The sequence below is a fragment of the Terrapene carolina genome, unplaced genomic scaffold (assembly GCF_002925995.2).
Source record: "Terrapene carolina triunguis isolate 2854851 unplaced genomic scaffold, T_m_triunguis-2.0 Scaffold113, whole genome shotgun sequence".
NCBI classification, from domain to species: domain Eukaryota; kingdom Metazoa; phylum Chordata; order Testudines; family Emydidae; genus Terrapene; species Terrapene triunguis.
Window position 1 is genome coordinate 28,064,968 of NW_020664464.1, and position 20,472 is coordinate 28,085,439.

At 38.9% G+C, this 20,472-nt stretch overlaps 1 protein-coding gene across 1 annotated transcript in view; it reads left to right on the forward strand.

Annotated features, from left to right (window-relative positions):
- FBN2 (fibrillin 2) overlaps positions 1 to 20,472 on the forward strand; it is a 250,004-nt gene that overhangs the window by 27,597 nt on the left and 201,935 nt on the right. The window contains exon 6 of the mRNA XM_024193355.3: positions 19,465 to 19,662. Coding sequence (XP_024049123.1) covers positions 19,465 to 19,662 — 198 coding nt within the window. The remainder of the gene's footprint in view (positions 1 to 19,464; positions 19,663 to 20,472) is intronic.

Consider the following 20,472-nt stretch of genomic DNA (forward strand, 5'->3'; position numbering starts at 1 on the left):
AAGTGGATATTTTTTTTTCCTAGAGATCTTGATGGTTTAAGAAGGAAAATATGCAGGTTGTTGGCTTTTCTGAAGGACATTCATAAGTACACTAAAATGAGGAAACTTGAATTTTTGTGTGTGTAGTATCATGTGAAAGAACAAAGGGGGTATAACAATGCTTTTGCCAAACAGATGAGCCCACTTAACATAAAAAATTCTGGATATTTGTTTTACAGTATTAACAGATTTGCTTGTAAATTCTCAAATATATTCTGTACCCGGAGAGCAAGTGCTTCAATTTGCAAGAAGATGTTATATTTTCCAATCCATATCACAGAAGCTGAATCCCTTCTTTAAGTGCAGAGTTCATCACAGTCGTAATTATGGAGCCATGATTGGAGTCTCCATAACGAAAAAGAGCAATTCACACAGTAAAAAGTGCTTTGCTAGCCAGTGCTCATGAGTTTCATTCACAACAAACTCGCTATTATACAAGAAAATCAAGTTTAAAGGACTGTTTAGGGGCTGAACTACCGATTTATTAGCCTGGTAGTCATGAACATTCAGTTTCTTTACCTCAAATATAGTAGGCATCCAGTAGGAATTGTAAAGCTAGAGCCAACTGTTAAGAAGTTTGTGTGCCAGCTAGTCAACTTGTCATACTTTTAAAATCACATTAATTTATTTTTACTTTCTAATATTAATATTTGTATTACAATAGTGCCAAAAGGGCCTGACCAAATTGGGGCACCAGTATTGTATGGCTGCACATATACACAGTAAGAGACTGTCCCTGCCCTGAAGGGCTTACAGTCTTAATAGACATGACAGATACAGCAAGTATTGTTATCCTCACTTTACAGGTGGAGAACCAAGGCACATTCAGATCTAGTGATTTGCCCATGATCCCCTCGCCCCCTCAAAAAAGACCCTGCTCTTCTGAGTCCCATTCTAGTGCTTTAAACACAAGCCACCCTTCATACAAAATGACTGTCTGACTCTCTATTGCATAAGTACAGCAATGGAATAGTTGCTTGACAATGTATTGTAAAAATAATTGTGCTTTTTAAATTCTAGTTTGGCCTTGATGCTAAATATAAAAGTGTTGCTGTTGTGCACAGATTTCCTGTGCATACAGGTTAATACTGTATCATGGTTGTGTTTGAACATCTTTCTTGAGTCATAGAATCACAGAAACGTATGGCTAGAGCAGACATTAAGAGGTCATCTAGTCCATCCACCTCTCTGAGACAGGACCAAGTATACCTAGACCATCCCTGACAGGCATTTGTCTAACCTGTTCTTAAAAACTTCCACATCCAGGGATTCCACAATCTCCCAGTCTGTAGGTAACCTATTCCAGTGCTTAACGATCCTTATAGTTAGAAAACTCTTCCTAGTATCTAATTTAAGTCTCCCTTGTGGCAAACTCGGCTGATTACTTCTTGTCCTACCCTCAGTGGACATGGAGAACAATTGAGCACCATCCTCCTTTTACATATTTGAAAACTTATCATGTCCCTTCTCTTCTCTAGACTAAACATGCCCAATTCTTTCAACCTTTCTTCAAAGGTTATGTTTTCTAAATCTCTTATTTTTGTTGTTCTCTTCTGGGCTTTCAATTTGTTCACATTTTCTTAAAATATGGTGGTCAAAACTGGACACAGTACTCCAGCTGAGGTCTCACCAGTGCTGACTAGAGTGGAACAATTACTACTTGTCTTACGTACCACCTTTCTATTCATACATCTCATAATGACATACATTGGAAGACATAGAATCATAGAACTGGAAGGGACCTCGAGAGGTCATCTAGTCCAGTCCCCTGCACTCAAGGCAGGACTACGTATTATCTAGACCATCCCTGACTGGTGTTTGTACAACCTGCTCTTAAAAATCCCCAATGATGGAGATTCCACAACCTCCCAAGGCAATTTATTCCAGTGCTTAACCTCTCTGACAGGAAGTTTTTCCTAATGTCCAACCTAAATCGCCTTTGTTGCAATTTAAGCCCATTGCTTCTTGTCCTATCCTCAGAGGTTAAGAACAATAATTTTCTCCCTCTTCCTTGTAACAACCTTTTATGTACTTGAAAACTGTTATGTCCCCCTCCAATCTTCTCTTTTCCAGACTAAACAAACCCAGTTTTTTTCAAACTTCCCTCATAGGTCATGTTTTCTAGACCTTTAATCATTTTTGTTGCTCTTCTCTGGACTTGCTCCAATTTGTCCACATCTTTCCTGAAATGTGGTGCCCAGAACTGGACACTATACTCCAGTTGAGGCCTAATCAGCACGGAGTAGAGTGGAAGAATTACTTCTTGTGTCTTGCTTACAATACTCCTGCTAAAACATCCCAGAATGATGTTTGCTTTTTTTTGCAACAGTGTTACACTGTTGACTCATATTGAGCTTGTGATCCACTATGACCCCCAGATCCCTTTCCGCAGTATTCCTTCCTAGGCAGTCATTTCCCATGCATTAGATGACTTCTAAAGTGTATTCTATTTGACCCTATTCCAGTGGCTCTCAAACCTTTTTTACTGGTGACCCCTTTCACATAGCAAGTCTCTGAGTGCGACCCTCCCCTTATACATTAAAAACACTTTTTTTATATATTTAACACCATTATAAATGCTGGAGGCAAAGTGGGATTTGGGGTGGAGGTTGACAGCTTGTGACCCCCCCCCATGTAATAACCTCACAACCCCCAGTGGGGTCCTGACCCCCAGTTTGAGAACCCTTGCCCTATTCTTGAAATGTGAATGTCTTTTATATCATTTGCTCAACAATGTGCACACAACTATTTTTAGCATGCTAGCTCAAGCAGAGTTAGAGTGAGTCTGTCTATCCATGCTGGGAATCATACCTCCCAGCTGCAGTTTAGACATACCCTTGGGGTTTGATTTTTCCTAGGTATTGAGTACCCTAACTCCAACTGATGTCAAGGCAAACGGCAGGTGCCCAATACTGCTGAAAGTCAGGCCAAGTGTCTCAAAGTGTCTCAAACGGAGCACCCAAAAATGGAAGACCCAGAATAAGTGACCACTTCAAAAAATGTTAGCCCTCCTATTAGATTGTTCTTTCAAGTTTACTGGCATCCTGGGTTAGTACATTAGGGAGTTAAAAGTTGCATGATTAAGCTCTACATTCTGAACTTGTAAGATCTTTCTTCAGACTTCTTCCCAAAATGATGATGGATAGACTTGTACGCTATCACTTTAGGTGCAGTTAACTTAGAGTTGCTGTTGTTGTGCATCTGTGTTGAAATGAGGCAAAAGCAGCAGTTTCACCATTAGCACTAAAACATACTATATAGGAGCAGACAATAAAGAATAACATGAGACTTAAACAGCAGTTCCAACTTTTATAAGTGGATTTTGGTTTCTGTGAAAGCAAACATTGGTTTTGTGCACAGAATATTACAGGACAAAGCAGTTATATCAGTACTGTGGATACTTCATCTGTGGATTTATAAAAACGTTTCCCTGTGATCATAATTTAACTTCACAGTTTAATGCATGCAAATTTTTCCCATGTGTTCACAGCTTTATGTTTATGCAAGTCTTCTTTTCATTTTCAAGTGTTGTATGGTAATATTACATGTCCTATATAAGTGGATGATGACAAAAGCATTCATCACTCTAGTCAGTGGATGAATAAATATATCCATTACACTTAATCAGAGTTGAGGCAGGATAGAAGATTTGGTAATCAGTAGCTTAGCATGGCCTTGCAATGAACACCGTTGAACACCTTTTTCTCTTCTTAGGAAACAGGAGGGTAATGTCTGTTAGTGCTAGTGGCATATTTGAACAGATAACAGTAACTACATAATAATAATTTTACATTTCTCCCATACTGTACTGATTCTTAACTTGTCAGAACTAATTAGGATTAAGTGGCCTGGTTTTCAAAGATGCTGCACACCTGCACCTCTCATTGACTTTAATGGGAATTGCTCAGCACCTTTGAAAATCAGGCCATAATATAACTACCAGGTTATTCTTAGGCCTTTCATTTCCCACAGGAAGGACTAGAGAATCGGTTCAATTCACTAGACTTTCAAAGAGTTTGAGTTCAACTCAAAAGGGAAAAATCCACGCAGAGCTGATCTCCCAGCTTTCCCTTACATCAGGGCATAGATGCTGGGGGTGCGACCGCATCCCTGGCTTGAAGTGGTTTTAATCATATACAGGGTTTACAGTTTTGGTTCAATGGCTCTCAGCACCTCTGCTATACAAATTGTTCCAGCACCCCTGCATTAGGGAAATCTGTGTCGGTAAACAGGGAAGCTTAGTCTACAGATTACTCCTCAGAGAAGTCTTGCTGCTTTTTCTTTTTTTTTTTTTTTTTTTTTTTTTTTGGACAGGCTACAATTCTCAGGCCTCTGGGAACCACTGCCTTCCAGGCCTACATGAAACATCTTAGCCTTCCTAACGAAGGGATCACCCTGAATCCTGCTTCCTCCTTTCCATTCTTCCATTCCCTTCATGATTAACGCTTTATGTGGGTTGGGCAGGATTGTCTCTGCTTCCATCCCCACACAGTGTTTGCAGCATCTACTCTAGTTTAGGGATGAGTAATTCCATTCCTCGGTTCACTTTGCATTAACGAGTCCTGTTCCATGGGTTGTTCACTGCTAACCAGAACTTGGCCTTATAGTCATATTTTTGGGGATCACATCTCATGTACAGCTTTGATCTAAAATGTTACTTTCAATAGCCAGGATATTAAACTGTCTCTGCTCTTTCCATAATGTTCTAAATCTAAGTTGCGCTGCCATATATGATAAGACTTTGAGAGAGTATTTAATCTGTTTCATTTTTTTCATACCTTGTGACATAAAATCTAGAAGAAAATTAAAATGAGAGAGAAATCTTTTTGTTAATTTTATGACCTAATTTCAACCTATTGGTAAGGTAAGCGGTAGATCATACTTCAATCCATATTTTAAAACATGATACCAACTGACACATCATATATCTATGTCTCACATAGCAGTGCATTGCCCAAAAAGTTCAGTGCTTCTATTTGCCCAATTCCATCTTAATCTGGAATATCTACAGTAAATGGAAAGTTAAGAGAGGCCTCCCAACTTAACTAAAAACATCTGATGATAATAAAATGTAACAATGGAAGAGACATTTTCCCGTATAAAAATTCTACCATTTGAAACTTGAAAATGTTTTCTTTTCTGAGAAACAACTTTTCTGAACTTTGGCAGACTGAAAGCCTGAAGATTAGTAACCCAAACAGAAAAAAATGCTGTTAAAACTTATACTCTACAGGTATTTCTTACTGACTGATGTCTGAAAATACTACATTTTAAAGCACTTATTAAAAGAAAGTTCAAACTTCATTTCAGAACTAGAATACATTATACAAATTTCTCAGTTGATAATTTAATTATCTATTTACTAGTTCTTTAACTTCCTTGAAGATTTGTAGAGCAGTAATTTATGTTCATACTTTCTTTTTTTTAAAGTACCCATGTGATAATCAGCCTCTTTATTTTCTTATTGTAAGAACATACCTGCTATGCAACTTTGTAGCACTCTGGTGATGTAAAGCTCCATATTGTTTCACCTTTGTATTGGCTTATAATGGAACTTTATACCCCTTTAGAAATACTGATAGACCAATACGAAGCTTTAAACATGTTTCGGCTGCTATTCTACTAAATTGCTATTCTAATTCAATGAGTCATTCCATACTTGTCAGCAGTGCACGATTGTATTACAAAGTTGTAAAGTGGAAGTGGCAAAAGTATTGCCAACAGCGTTATTAATTGTGAGTGTGTGCGCGTCTTCTGGCTTGTTTGAGTCTGAGTGAAGAGTCACTTTATGCTCTCTAGTCTTTACTTTACAATTATTTTCAATATCAGTAAATAGAGGACTTTGGACTACTATTGGAAAATCCAAGATAATTGTAAAGCTCAAATTGTCTTTTAGCAGAAGGATGTTTCTGAGGAAAAGTTACTCGCATTCAAACGTAGTACTGTATTAGTAGTGCGCTGATTGGAATTTAAAATTATATACCGTAGACTAACTTTTACTTAATCTGACCAAAATCCCAGTGAAGCTACTGGGAGTTTTGCTTTAGTAGAAAATGCAGATTTAGGGCCACTGTTTAGATTTAAACTCTTGTCTGTATTTTTGCAACCCAAATGTTGCAGCATTGCACTAGTGCATGAAAACCAGAAAGGTAAATTGACCAGTACAACATAGAAAGTGAAAATGATTAGCTTGTTTGTTGTTGTTAAAGTTGGGGGGGAGTGAAAAGTGAATAAAGTATAAATGACGAACAATTATATTGGATTTTAAAATGTTTTTCAGTTTTCATAATTTTGTCAGTGAACAGTAACCTGTTTGTCTCTTTAATTTATTATTTTAGCTTACCTCACTTTAAATTGAAGTTTAATCAGGGGATTAAAAGTTCTTTAAATTTGGTCCATTTTAAATTCTTGAATTTAAGAATGTCTCTTCCTTTACCACTAGTTAGGCTGCATTTAGAAAGCTATCATTAATAGCTACCATTCTGTAGAGAAGAACTGTCCAGATGTCTGTCTTAGCATGTAGTGAGATTGAACATGTCTCTTATGGGGTAAAAGCAGATCAGTAACATTGTTCTGAAACTTGGAAAAAACTGCATTTTAGAGGGGAAATCTGGTTTCCTCCACTTCAGAGTAATAGGTTAGGCTATTGCAAAGGTGACATGTTAGCTCTTCATAGACACAATTTGGTGGATTCAGAATTGCTGCCTCTTTTTACCTTCTGTCCTACTTCCTGGTGAATATCAGCAGTGGTCCTGGAGTCCCACTGAAGACTTTACATGAGCCTAATTGATACACACTGGTAGATCCTGTTAGAGCATTGAGGCCAATGGTTGCAAAATGAGGAAAATGTCCTTATTCCCGTCAGCAGAAAGGGTGTTGTGAACTATGCACTGAAACCAACAGAATGTCAGGATAATCCAGGTATGGTAGGCATCTTGGGGAATGTTCCTCTTCTAGCTGGACATGAGACTTTGGCAGTTGTGAAATAGTTAAGTCCCTTTATTTATTTTATTTATTTATTTATTTTCATGAAGTTAATGACTGAGTGCAGCTGCAGGACTATGTGTTTAAAGGGTTTCTAAATTTTTTTTAAACGTGTATTTTCTCTAGTTTGAGCAGGATTTGCTATTGAAATAACTTCAGTTTTTTTCTTTTTCTTTTTCTTTTTTCTTTCTTTAAAAAGTTTGGGTGAATTTTGAAGGAATTCTCACATTGGTTAGAGCCAGGCGTAGAGTGAAGTTGGTCTGTATGACCCATCTTAATTCACCTCAGTCCTAACCCACAACACCTCTGATATTTTAGTGTAATGCCTTACTTGAATAGAGGCTCCCAGTCATGCCTAACAGTGCCAAACTGTAAGCTGACTGATATGGCCAAATAGGGACTCAGATGTAAACATCAAATTCAGTTTTCACTTTTGACCTAGCAAGGATTTGAATACAGGTCACCAGTGCTAAAAAAAAAAAAAACCTTTGAACCACTGGTCCACCTAGCAGGAAAATTTGAATAAACTACATACCGTTGCTTTTGTGTTTTGCACCTACGGGGGCGAAATGCAGATTTAAAGTAATTGTCCTGACTGCTGCTTTACACCTGAATAATTGAAAAATGTCCCAATGTGAATTTCTAGGTTCAGAGATTCTGCGAAAAATAAGTGTTAGGGTGTTCGCTTAGTGGTACTGATTCTGAACACTCTTACTTAAATGTGTAGTCCTTAATTAAATAAGTAGCTATGCTGTCTTCAGTGGGACTACTGACGTGAATAAAGATTTGGAGAATGGCTTTATAGCGGGGATTTCTAGATTCTGTCTTCAGTATTCCAGGTGCTCATTCTTTGTGCAGTCCTTAAAATTCTGCCTTGCCTATTGCGGATTTCCAGTCTTGGAGGGTGAATTCCACTGAATAGTACTGAGTTCCTAAAAAAGCCCTAACTCTCTCCCTGCAGAATAGGTGGAATTTTAAGTCTCCTGGATGAAATACATGGTGCAAAGGAAAGATTCCAACCCCCAGGGGCATAGCTAAGGCATTGCCCTGTTCACTATTTGGAATATCAAGTAATTCAAGGTTATAATGAACATTGGTCTGATTGTGCAGGGGCTGTGTTTTGCTAAGCAGTATCTTATTTTCTTAGGGGCAAATCTTGGCTTGTGACCCAAGCCTGAATTACAGGCTTTTGTGCAGTGTAGGAAGGTTCAGCCGGGGTCGGGGAATGAAGGAATCCATTGCCATGGCATAGCAGCAGGGCAGTTGTGCAGCTGTTAGTGCACAATCAGGGTTACAGTGGATTACGTTGCTGCTATCTCCCACCCTTCAATGTGATTTGGTTAGTAGTTTGGCACATCTCATCAGTGGAGCTGATTTGAATTTATTCTGGTGCAGCACTGCAAAATCTGACTAGTGTAGCTTTACAGACTTTTTAGCAGAAATTTATTTGAATACATTGGTGGAGTGTTTCCTTTCCAATATGTAAAAAAGAAATGGTGACAAAGGATAAAGCTTACCTTGAGAAAAAATATAGCCTGGGTCTATATTATCTCGCCTGTTGAGACCGCCATAGTAGGGATCCCCATTAAAGGAAGGTCTGGAGCAGGTGCAGCCAGGGAGATTCCTTAGTGGTGTAGTTTTGCTGCCAAGGATATCTGGGGACCATTGGGAGCCAGGACCAGTGCACAGGCACAGATTCTGTGCAAATGGCCTTGCCCTCGCTCTGATCTCTCTGTGGGCAGGGAAACTTCATGCCCCAGACAGAATGTGTTTGGTGTGTTGTTTTTGTTTGTTTGTTTGTTTGTTATATATCATGTGCATTGCAGTAGCACCTGGGAGACCCAGTGTGGGCCAGAACCCCAGTGTGCTAGGCACAGTACAAGCACAGAACAAAAAAACAGTTTCTGCCCCAAAGAGTTTACAATCTAAGTTTAAGACAAGAGATAATCAGTGGACACAGACAGACCCATGGGGAAGCACAAGGAAACAATTACACAGTATTGGTCAGCATGATAGGCAGTGGTCCCCACACATCAAATCCTTAACCTTCGAATGATATGTAGGAACTCTGTCATAGGGGAACTTTGCAGAGATTTTCTTCTATTTCATATTCCCCTAGGGGTCTACTGTGGGTGGGTGAGTGTAAGGGGTGTGTTGGTGTTGGCGGTAATCAAGCCCTGAGCTTGTTTTAGCATACCTTTTCTAGTGTGTTAGCTTATGAATTCAGTGTTCACTTTGTGTATCTTGATTATAATGCAAAACTTAATTCAGACATACAAAGTATATAGGCGCAATTATAAAATGATAGGAGTAGGATGAAGGATGTAAACTTGAAAAAAAAAATTAAAGTTCTTGCTGGAGCCAGGATTTGGAGAACATTCTTTTCCAAGGATAGAGGCTTTGATTCCAAGCGTGAAGCGCTTTAGCACTCATTTAATGATACTGCAGTTCCATATGGCAAACGTTTCTTCAAGCAGTTATTTCTTTCCTTTATTTCATCATTTCATGATTTTTAGTTGGTCTCAAGAGCAAATATTTGTTTACATTTCTCTTTTATTTATATCTTCACGTTTAGAAAAAGTTATATATTTTAAATGTTAGTTTTATACGTAGAAATTTGGGAGTGTGTATTTTTGTTCCAAAACTAAGCCAAGCTCAAACTAATAAACGCAACAAAATTTTATTTTTTTTCTTGACACTGTGCCAAAGTTTTCCTCATATACATAGATGTTTAGGACTTAATTATTTTTAATTTAAAAAATGAGCTTTCTGATCTGCAGATGATATTTTGAAAACTGTAATATCCTTCATCTACTTAAAGCTGACATAATATCAATTATGCTAAAATGGATGTGCAAACCCTGGAATGTTATTTTTGGAAAACAGTTACCTTCTTAGTTCCAGCAAAAGGAAAATAAGAATGTGCTTTGAATAACCTGACAGCAGTGTGGTAGAAACTGGAATTCTGCTAAAATCTATAAAGCCCACATATACTGCTGCATTAAACATGTTTTTTCTTTAAATTAAAGTTTTCTCTCCCCTGTTTTAATTGCAGTACATGTGTTAAATTGCCTAATCAATCACAGACATCCATTTGTGTGATGGAAAGTATTGCATCATAGAATACAGTCAGAAACTGTCATGTGGGATTGCTAGACTGGTAGTAAATCTAAACTGTAAAATGAAAGTTGTCAGCTGTATGGAGGAGTTTATGCCTTTGGAATAGATTTGTTATACATTTAAAAATCTTTCAGTTGATTTAGCCTTTTTAGATATTACAGATCAATATAAAACTTTGACTTTTTTGTTTCAAATAGTATTTTACAGAACTCAAGTGATTTTTCTGGACTTAGCTGAGTTTTTCAATGTTCAGAATGTTGGTTTAAAAATGCTTTGTATTGTCTGTTTTTTTTATCTGTATCACAAACTTAACTGCACTGAATGTTTAAATTAAGAGTTTAGCATGTAGAATTGCTGAAAATCAGCAAATCCTAAAAAGGCAGACTTAATATTCAAGCTTTGGTTTATATAAAGTTCTTAGTCTAAATAATTGTACTGCTCAGACTTTTTTTTTTTTTTCCCCAAGAGAAATTAATAGCCCTGCCAAGTCCCTTTTTTCCCTAGAGACTAGCTCTTATTTTCAGCCAACAATCTTTTCTCCCCAATTTTGTTGGATATCACCTTTTGAAAAAATGCTTTTTATTTATATCAGGCCTAAATCAGTACAATCCATCAAACTTCTTCTTGTTCTAAATCTTTGAAACCTCCCTCATGGCACCTCCTCAATGTTTGCAGCTCAGTCTTACTGCAAAAAAAAATAAAGGCTTTCTGTATTAGAGTAATTAAAATATCGAAGGAAAAACCATTTTAGATAATCTTTAATAAAATAAACCTTGTTCCTTTCTAATGTTTAAACTTATTTTTGCATACTGCAGTTTGATCTGCAGATCATGCCTTCAGGCTGTACATGAAGGAGAATATTTGCATATGTATACATTTCAGATTCATTGTCTAACTTCAGTTACAAATGTATATCATCAACCCCTTCTCTGTTGCTCAGATGAAAAATTTTAGCAAGGCCAGGCTCAGTTTCCTCAATTTTTAATATGAACATAAAATTCCTGGTTAAGTTGTCAACCATCCCCAAATCCATAGAACAGTCCCAAATTCTGGTGGTTCATTCCTTGGCCTGCTGACCTTGCTTGCAGTGCAGTTGAGTTGTGAATTTATTTCACACGTTGTTGTGATGTTATGACACTACAGGATGACTGAGTACAGTGTTATGCCACACATATCACAATGGAGTTAAATTAACTGACTGGTGAAGAGAGTCCCTGTTTACTGCAAAATCCCTTCTATATCACTGAGCAGGTTTTGTGTTTGCAGGCAGCTGTGTACAAAGACCTCTGCCCCCTTGACTTCTGTGGAGTTAGGTTACACACTGGCTCCGTGGGGAGGAGTGATGGGGTAGGTTGAGGAATGGGAGCTACTGCATCCCACGTAGGGTTTACTGTAGGGCAGCAACTGATACTTTAGCATGTAATAACAGTCAGGTGGTGTCTGCATCCCACAGCCTCTTCACTGTATTTTCTTTTCCCAAGCATGGATTTCATCCTTCCACTCTGCCAATATGGATTTAACTCCCAACACAGTGCATGGTAGTACCTGGACTCTGTGAGGGGAGTGAATTTCACCCATGTGATTACTTGTCCTGTGGAATAAAATAAGTGAGCCCTAATGGTGAGCCTGGTGTTCCAGTGTAGCGCTCTGCCACCCTTAAGTCCAGTCTAATTTCTGGATGCTCCAAGCATCTATTGGTTATCTAATGGCACTCATGTGTGGGAGTGAGCTCTTGGGAGGTCGTTGAAGTCTTCGGTACAATTCTGTCTCCACAATGAAGGGAGGGTTGAGATTATTTCCTTGCTCATCCCCTTCCTGGTTACTCCTAAATCATGCCTGTCAGTCCAGATTTATATCTGGGGATTATTAAAGTTCTTTTGAAGGGCAAATTTGGTTTAGATTTGGAATGGAACAGTTTGTACCAAATGACAGGATTTTTTTTTTAATCTGGGGCGCGGGGGGAGGAGGGGTGGCGGCGATGTCCCAGAGTCCCTATACAAGGCCTTAATTCTGTTTTTGTATTGCATAAACTGAACACCATGCTTAATATTCTTAGTAAATCTTCAGAAATAAAAGTGTAAACATTCACAGCAAAGTACAGTTAAATATGTTTTGTCAAGCCAGGCTACCTCCCTCTTTAGTTCTTTTTATAAGAAAGTGATTTTGTTTAAATAAGAGACAAAGTTAGAGAATCTGCAGTCCCTCAGTAATCATCTCTATAGCACAGATACACCCTGTTTACCAGGGTTCTCACAAGCTTAAGCCCTAAATCCACAATCCACTTCACGGGATTTGGATCTCTGTCCCCTATGGGGCCCTGTTAGCATCAATGATCTGTGTCGATTCTGGGATCTGCCAAAGAAGGGTCAGTTGCAGGGTTCGGACCTATGTGGGAACAGTTTTTTATTAAAATATTGTCAGCACGTCCCTGCCGAGAAGAGGGCTCCATGCTTAGGTTCCCCCCAAATAACTTCTAATAGAGACTGTGTAAATCCGTGGGGTGTCATTTGTTTACTCTTTCACCTCCTTTTTCCTCCCTCCATCTTGCTGAGGCTGGCAGATGTTTCTTTGTGGCTATTTGGGGGGAACTGACCATAATTACTGGACAGCAGTAGTTAAACTGGGGAACTCATTGCCAGAAGAGGTGTCATTGCAACCAAGAGCTTAACAAAATTCAAAAAGGATTGGATATTAATATGGAGATATACCTATCTCATAGAACTGGAAGGGATCCTGAAAGGTCATTGAGTCCAGCCCCCTGCCTTCACTAGCAGGACCAAGTACTGATTTTGCCCCAGATCCCTAGGTGGCCCCCTCAAGGATTGAACTCGCAACCCTGCGTTTAGCAGGTCAATGCTCAAACCGCTGAGCTATCCTTCCCCCCCCAAATCCATATTGATATGGATATCAAAATATCCAGAGTTGTCATAATTAATTACAACAAATTTTGAAAGGGATATTAAACCTTGTGCTCCAGTGCTTAAGCCAATCTCTTCCTATTAAGTCCCCCTCATTAGGTCTCATCATGGTCTCTATCAGCCTACTGCAGGGTTCTGTATCTTCCTCTGCTGCATCTGGTACTGGCCACTGTCAGAGACAGGATATTGGACTAGATGGACCTCAGGTCTTATCCAGTATAGCAATTCCTATGTTCTCCACCATTAGAACAGACTTTTGTGTCAAGCAGGTTTATTTAAACCATACATAGCACAGAACTGATTATTTTTAAAATCAAATAAAAAAATTCTTAGAAAAATATCCATACATCTGTATATATAGCCTCATTGGGTATGTCTACACAACAAAGAAAAACCCACGGCTGGCCCGTATCAGCCTGCTCAGGCTGTGGAGGTGTTCCATTGCTGTGTGGACTTCCAGGCTCAGGGTGTAGCTGGGGCTCTAGCCCGGAAGTCTACACAGCAATGAAAGAGCCTGCAAGCCCAAGTCGGCTAGCATGGGCCAGCCGTGGGTGTCTAGTTGCTGTGTAGACATCCCCATTGAGTTAATGCAGAATGCACATAAAGAACAGTACTGCTGTTCGTAATTTCAAAACAAATTTATAAGTACTGTATGCTACTTCCATTTTCTCCATTCCGATGCTTTCTATGCCAAGAAAAAAGTGGTTCTTTTTTGTTTTTAAATTTACATTTTATTAATAATTTTAATCATTACAGAAGTTTTGTCAATCTTCAAGTCACAATACATACTGAACTCAGACAGTTTTCTGAGACAAAGAAAACCATGAATAATATACATGCTAGAAGTAAATCACCTTCTCTCACCAGGGCATTTAGACTTTCTAAGTAGCAAATAATTTATAGCATATGTTCCATCAGTGCTCTCTGGCAGAATTGTTCCAGTAGCAATACTGAAAAAGGAACAAATGAAGAAACACCTAACAGTAAGACAGGAAAACCCACATGGAAAATCTGATTAATGGTTTTGTAGACTTTTAGGCTAAAAGGGACCATTATGATGATTTAGTCTGACCTCCTGCATAACACGGGCCATAGAACTTCACCCAATAATTTCTGCATCAAGCACATAACTTTTGTTGAGCTATAGCACATCTTTTAGAAAGATACCCAGCCCTGATTTAAAAACTTCAAGTGATGGATAATCCATTGCCTCCCTTTGTGTGTTATTCCAGTGTTTTATTACCCTCACTTAAACATTTGTGCTTTGTTTTTAGTTGGAATTTTTTGTCTACCTTCAGCTTTCCACTGTTGGATCTTGTTTATGCATTTTTCTGTTTAAATTAAAGAGCCATCTATTAGAAATCTCTTCTTTATATAGACACTTGTAGGCCATGATCCAATAATCTCTTGACACCCCCCCCCTTTAGGATAAATTAAATAGATTGTTTCTATAGTCTCTCACTATATAAGGCATGTTTTCCAGGCTTTAAATCCTTCTTGTAGCTCTTGTCTGAAGATTTTCCAATTTTTCAACATCCATTTTGAAGTGTGGGCACTGGAATTGAACACAGTATTCCAGTAGTGGTCTTGTTAATGCAGTATTCAAAGGCAATACTACCTTCCTTCTCCTATCTAATATTCCCCTGACTTTGTATCTAAGAATGGCATTCCCCCACTTAGCCACAGAATTGCACTGAGTGCACATGCTCAGTTGGTTATCTACTATTATCACTAAGTCTTTTTCAGTGTCACTGCAATTCTAGAATGAAGTTAATTATTTTACATGTAATTCGGAGTCTAATTAGAATCTGGTCAGACCTGACCGCCACTGCGGGCCCTATAGATGCTAGCATGATATCTAATGCTTGTGCCCTAGTATCCAGTGATATGGCAGAACAGCTGCTTCTTGCCAACAGAGAACTCTCTGGTTATAATAACTTGAGTTCTATAGTGATTTGGGCTGTCTCCTCCAGGTTTCTCAATACATTACTCCCCTAATATTATCCCCCCTCCTCTCACCTAATACATGCACCCAGTCTCTCTGTGTTCTGGTCATATTCCCTATCTCCTTCCCCAAACTCCTCCATGGGAATGTTGTTTGAGCAGTGTGGAGTAGGTGAGAGGATTTACATACTGAACCTTTAGGTCTTTTAGGAAAGAAGCGGTCTCCTGATTTATTTGAATAAGCCATGAGTTTAGCAAAATTAAATATTACTCTATGCTAGTGTTTGCGGGGGGCCAAGACGCTCCTGAGGAGAACACAAATTTTTACATAGCAAAACTTGTAATTATACTTCTGTCCATATTCTAGTTGGTCCACATTATCCAATGTGTCCTCTTTTAGTACCCCAAAGTAAACTTTTTAAAGTGACATACATACCAGACGACCATGCTAATCTGTATAGGGGTGCTGCAACAAGTTATGACAATAAGATTTAGCAGACTTGATGAGAACTAGCTTACAAAATTTTTGAGACATTAAGGTTCTTACCTCCACAAACCAAAAATCCAAATGCTCAGGCTTTAGTTAAGTGGAAGGAATTTTACCCTATATTGGGTTATATGAACTGTTTCCATTGTGCAATGGTAACCCACTGCTCAGTGTGTTATATATCCTCCTTTTAGTAACTTGTCCACAGAGGATATGAGTCTATTGCAGCTACAAGAATTACTCATTTATCTTGACTGATAGAAATTCATGCTGTTAATGTTGCAGTTTCCAGATTCCGTCTTTGCTGATGAGCCAGCATGGCAGTTGTTACACAGGAATTAATCTCTTAGCAGCAATGACCCTTAAAATACTCCTGAACCTCTGGTATGATGTCAGAGCATCTCTTGCTTGATATCCTCAATGATGGCAATACTTTGCATGTAATACAACCTCATTCTGTTTTCACCTCATCACAGAGTGCTTGTCCCTTAGGGCACTCCAATAGTCTGATTCAGTTTAATTATGTAAGCCATATTTTTCCACGTAGGGTGGGTCATAGATCTTCCTTTTAATTATTTTCCACCCATGCCCTTTTAAGACCACTTTTCAGCTCCACGTGTTTCTGAATCTGGTTGGTGTGGAGTTCTGATCGTTCTGAAGTCTCAGAAAGGATTTAACCTTATCACTCCTGGTCATTCCTGTCATTACCAGACCTGATGCAGAGCAATGCGTAGGCTGCTGACAGTCAGAACACAAGCACACATTAACTTGGCTTTTGATGCAGACATGAGTACCCATTTAGGAGTAGGCTATACCTCTTTCCTCAAACTCTGGGACTACTGCACTGGAGGAGGGGAGAGGGTAAAGTGGATTCTAGCCGGGGTATCTCTCCCTCCAACATCCCCTGCATCCAGAACTGTTCCAGGGCAGACCCCCCACTACTCTGGAGGCACTTGGACCGAGGTGGTGCCTCCCTCCATTGGGTCTTGGGGGGGGGGGAACTGCAGAGAGGAGCCAGCCTGGGCCTCCAGCCAGTAGCAACAAGATCAGCCAAAGTAGAGATCTCTGGACAGTCAGAGAACGTTTTGCAATTTTGACTGTACTTTTTGTGCCCTGTTCTGATTGGCTGTTTGCTCCAACTCTCTACCACCTCCTTCTTCACAGTCCGTTCACCACAGCTTCACTCTATACCTGCCCCTCTTACCCTCTAGACTCTGCCCAATCCCCCTTCCTTTCCCTTTTCTTTCCATTTAGCTTATCCCCTCCTAGGTTAAACAGAACCAGAACAAAAACCAGAACTGCCATGATGTTTGCTGCCATCACAGAGTGCACACTCCTTCCCCCACCCTGCATGTGTCTTCTCTGTTGACATTGTAAGCTCTTTAGAACAGTGACCATTTACTGCTCTGTGTTTGTACAGTGCCTAGCACAAGGAGGCCTTGCTCCTGTGGCCATTAGGCACTATAATTATAAACGGGATTAATAATAATTTTCCCTCATTTAAAAAATAATAAATGCAGTTCTGGTCGTCATTTGTATAATTAATATTAGCGGTATTTACAATTGGATATTAGAATGGAAGTCTGCTCACTGAAGTAATAGTATTAAAACCTCTTGCCGTGTATATGAAGAACATTGGCTTCATGTGCCAGGGAGAATATATATTTTTATAGCTGATACTCAGTAAGTAATTAATTGCAATACCAATCTTTGTTAAAGAGCATGTTATTTTCCACTGGTGAAATCCTGGCTCCATTGAAGTTAATGGCAAAACTCCCATTGACTTTAATGGGGCCAGGATTTTACCCCATGTCTTTACATTCTTATTTTCTGAGCAATTCTGTTTTTCTTCTGATAGCATTTGTATTTTCTCAAAGTAACCTGACTATCGACAGTGATTTGAAAGCTGAAAGCAATGTACCATATGATATTCCCCTCAAGCTGCATGACACCTGCACAAACTTTCATGAAGGGAGTGCACAATGGTAACATATGATAGAGTTCTTTCCTAATCCTTAGCCTTTAATTAAAATTCAGGCAAGATTCACAATGAGTTCATGGTACTGAAATCCCTAATGGGATTATGGAATTTGTTAATATTTCAGATATTAGTCATTCCTGAATGAGTCTGTTGTGTGACAAGGTCACTGTCTTCTCTTATCAATCATCAATGAGAGAGATAATTTCTGTACATTTTTAAGAAAATGCAACGGTCATTGGTTTGACAGGGAAAGAACCCTGGCCCTCAGTGAAACTGAAACCGTTGTGGAGCTGATATTATAACACTTCCTTTAGATAATGTAGGTACTGTAGCAAAAAAATGTTGCTCTGTGTATTTGAGTATTGAAGAGATGGTGGGGAAAGCACAAAAGCCTTAATATTTCAGTATAGTTATTCACTTGAGACTATCTAGGTGGATGGAAATCCTCTAACATCAGACTTTTTTTCTTAATAATTTAGGCCCTGATTCTGCAAAGACTTATGCACACATTTAACGTTATGCACTGTGAATACATGCAGTGAAGTGGATTTGGCTAATCACAATGTAAACCATATGGGCCCGATCCTTGGTGCGAAGGAAATGTAAAGTCGTAATAAGTGGGCAGCTGAGAATACCTCTGTGGGGGAATCCTGGGCTGGCATAATCAGCTGGCACCCTCTTTCAGCAGCACAGCCTACAGGATGTGCCACAGGAGGAGTCAGTATGGACGAATTACTGTTGCTTTCTGTTGATCTGGAATGACTCCTACAGGTTTGTTATAAATCAACATAAATTTGAACAGTCCTGAAGCAGCTCTGATTTACATTGAGTGCTACAAGGATAAGGGGAATGCAAGGATGCCTTTGAGCCACATTTCCTCCACTCCTCAGTCCTGCACTCAGCACAGCTCAGCCATACCTAGGCTGAGGATGTGTATGCTTTTACTTGTTAAATGTAAGGTACAATGAAGATCAGTAGTAAACTAAAATAATCTCAAAATGAAATGTGCCATGGCTTAATTTCTAGAAAAATCCAAAATAATACAGGGTAGATATTATGGGGAAAATATCCCAATTTACCATTGCTGTATGAAAAAGGAAACGTTCTATCATGGAGGAGTATGCTAATTGCTAAATTATATATCTGGCTGTGATAGATCATCTAAATATTGAATTCTTATCCATCAATCACAAATTGTGAAGACATGCTTATGCAAATCATAACAAACAAGTGGGATTTAAAATGAAGGGGTTACGCTTTCTTTACTAAATGTTGTAATCCACCAACTTGATGTGACATCTGTAATTGCATATTTGCAAATGCTTGTTTTTTCCAGTAGTTCATCAGCACAGTGTGTACAAGTTCCATTTCCCTATCACTTCTTTAACTGATTAATTGATAAACTATTTTGCATTCTGTGAGAAGCATGCGGTTAAGTCGCTAGTTTGTACTAAGCATTGCAAATGGAATGCTAGCTGTGTGACTGTTTCTTGCATGGCCTCATTTGATCTGAAATGAACCCATTGGTACCAGTGGTCTGGATTTTCCTCTGGTAAATTGTAATGAATTTGCTCAGTAACAGGAAATCCCAATTCCCAGATCTCTCAGGAGTTAATACAGTGATTAGTTTTTTTTTTTTATTTGTAGCTTTTCATAGAATTAATTTTACAGCTGATGTTCATTTGATCACCTAAAAGCTCAGTTTTGGGGGATGAGCTCTCTTCATCTTCCAGCATCTTTCTCAATAATAGCCAAAATGTTGAACTGACTTATTTATTTATCTTTACAAAAATTAGTGCTTTTTGTGGAAGGTTTACTACTACATCTGCATACAAGACCATGATTTAAATGTCAAAGATTTGCTGGTATTTTCTTTACATTGATATCTGTTGGGGGGAAAAAATGTATTCCCTCTGTGCTACGTGGGTCAGTTAGTGGAGGCAACATTGTGTTTGCATCAGACATTCCATTTTTCCATTCTTCTTTTCCAGATTATAGAACAGGCCCCTGTTTCACTCAGGTCAACAACCAGATGTGTCAGGGCCAGCTGACTGGCATTGTTTGCACGAAGACTCTTTGTTGTGCAACCATCGGACGTGCCTGGGGCCATCCTTGCGAGATGTGTCCTGCCCAGCCTCAGCCATGTCGTCGTGGCTTCATTCCTAACATCCGCAATGGAGCATGTCAAGGTAAGCCTTTTGGTTTGGCTGGTCACGGTTACTGCATCGTGAATGTTGTCTAGAAAAGCACGTATCCACCTAAAACCAAATTACTGTTTGTTTTTTGCAATGTTTATTATTTCAAAGATTCAGAGATTTCATGAATCTATGAAAATAAACACAGGAAAAAATATATGATTGCTGTTATTCACAAAATTCTAATAATCCTGGAAACGCCAAAGTTTTAGCTTGGATACATGCACCTAATAATGAAACTAATGGTATGGAAAAAAATGAATACAAACTATAAGAACATAATGAGAGAGCTATCCACCAGCTATGATATAATGCTAGTTACTGAACCTGAGTGTCTTGGCCTTTGATTAAAGTAAAAATGCCCATTTACTTTGAGTTATGTCGAGAAAAAGAACTGATGGCCTCTCTGTTACTGTTGAGCAGTTTGCTTTGTAAAGTGGTGGTTGGGGTCCTAGTTCTTTATCTTTGCTATTTATTAATTATTTACTTACCTATTTGCACAGCCTTGGGGACACACACATCTTGTAGTTGGAGCCACTTGTGGTTTGTCAATCAGTTGGATGCAAAAGCTGAAGACTGCTTTAGCGGATGTGGTACCAGAAACATTGCTTTGTGAATGGGCAGTAGCCCCCGGTGTCTTTGACTGGTAAAGAATGGTCTAAGAACCTGAGAAGGCCTGTCAGATTCCTTGTCTGATGCACCATCCCCTTCTGCCTTTTCTCTAGCAATCAGTGACTGATTGTTCCACTCCCATATGAGCTCATATATATGATGATGAAGGCAGACAGATCAAGAAAGTTTCTG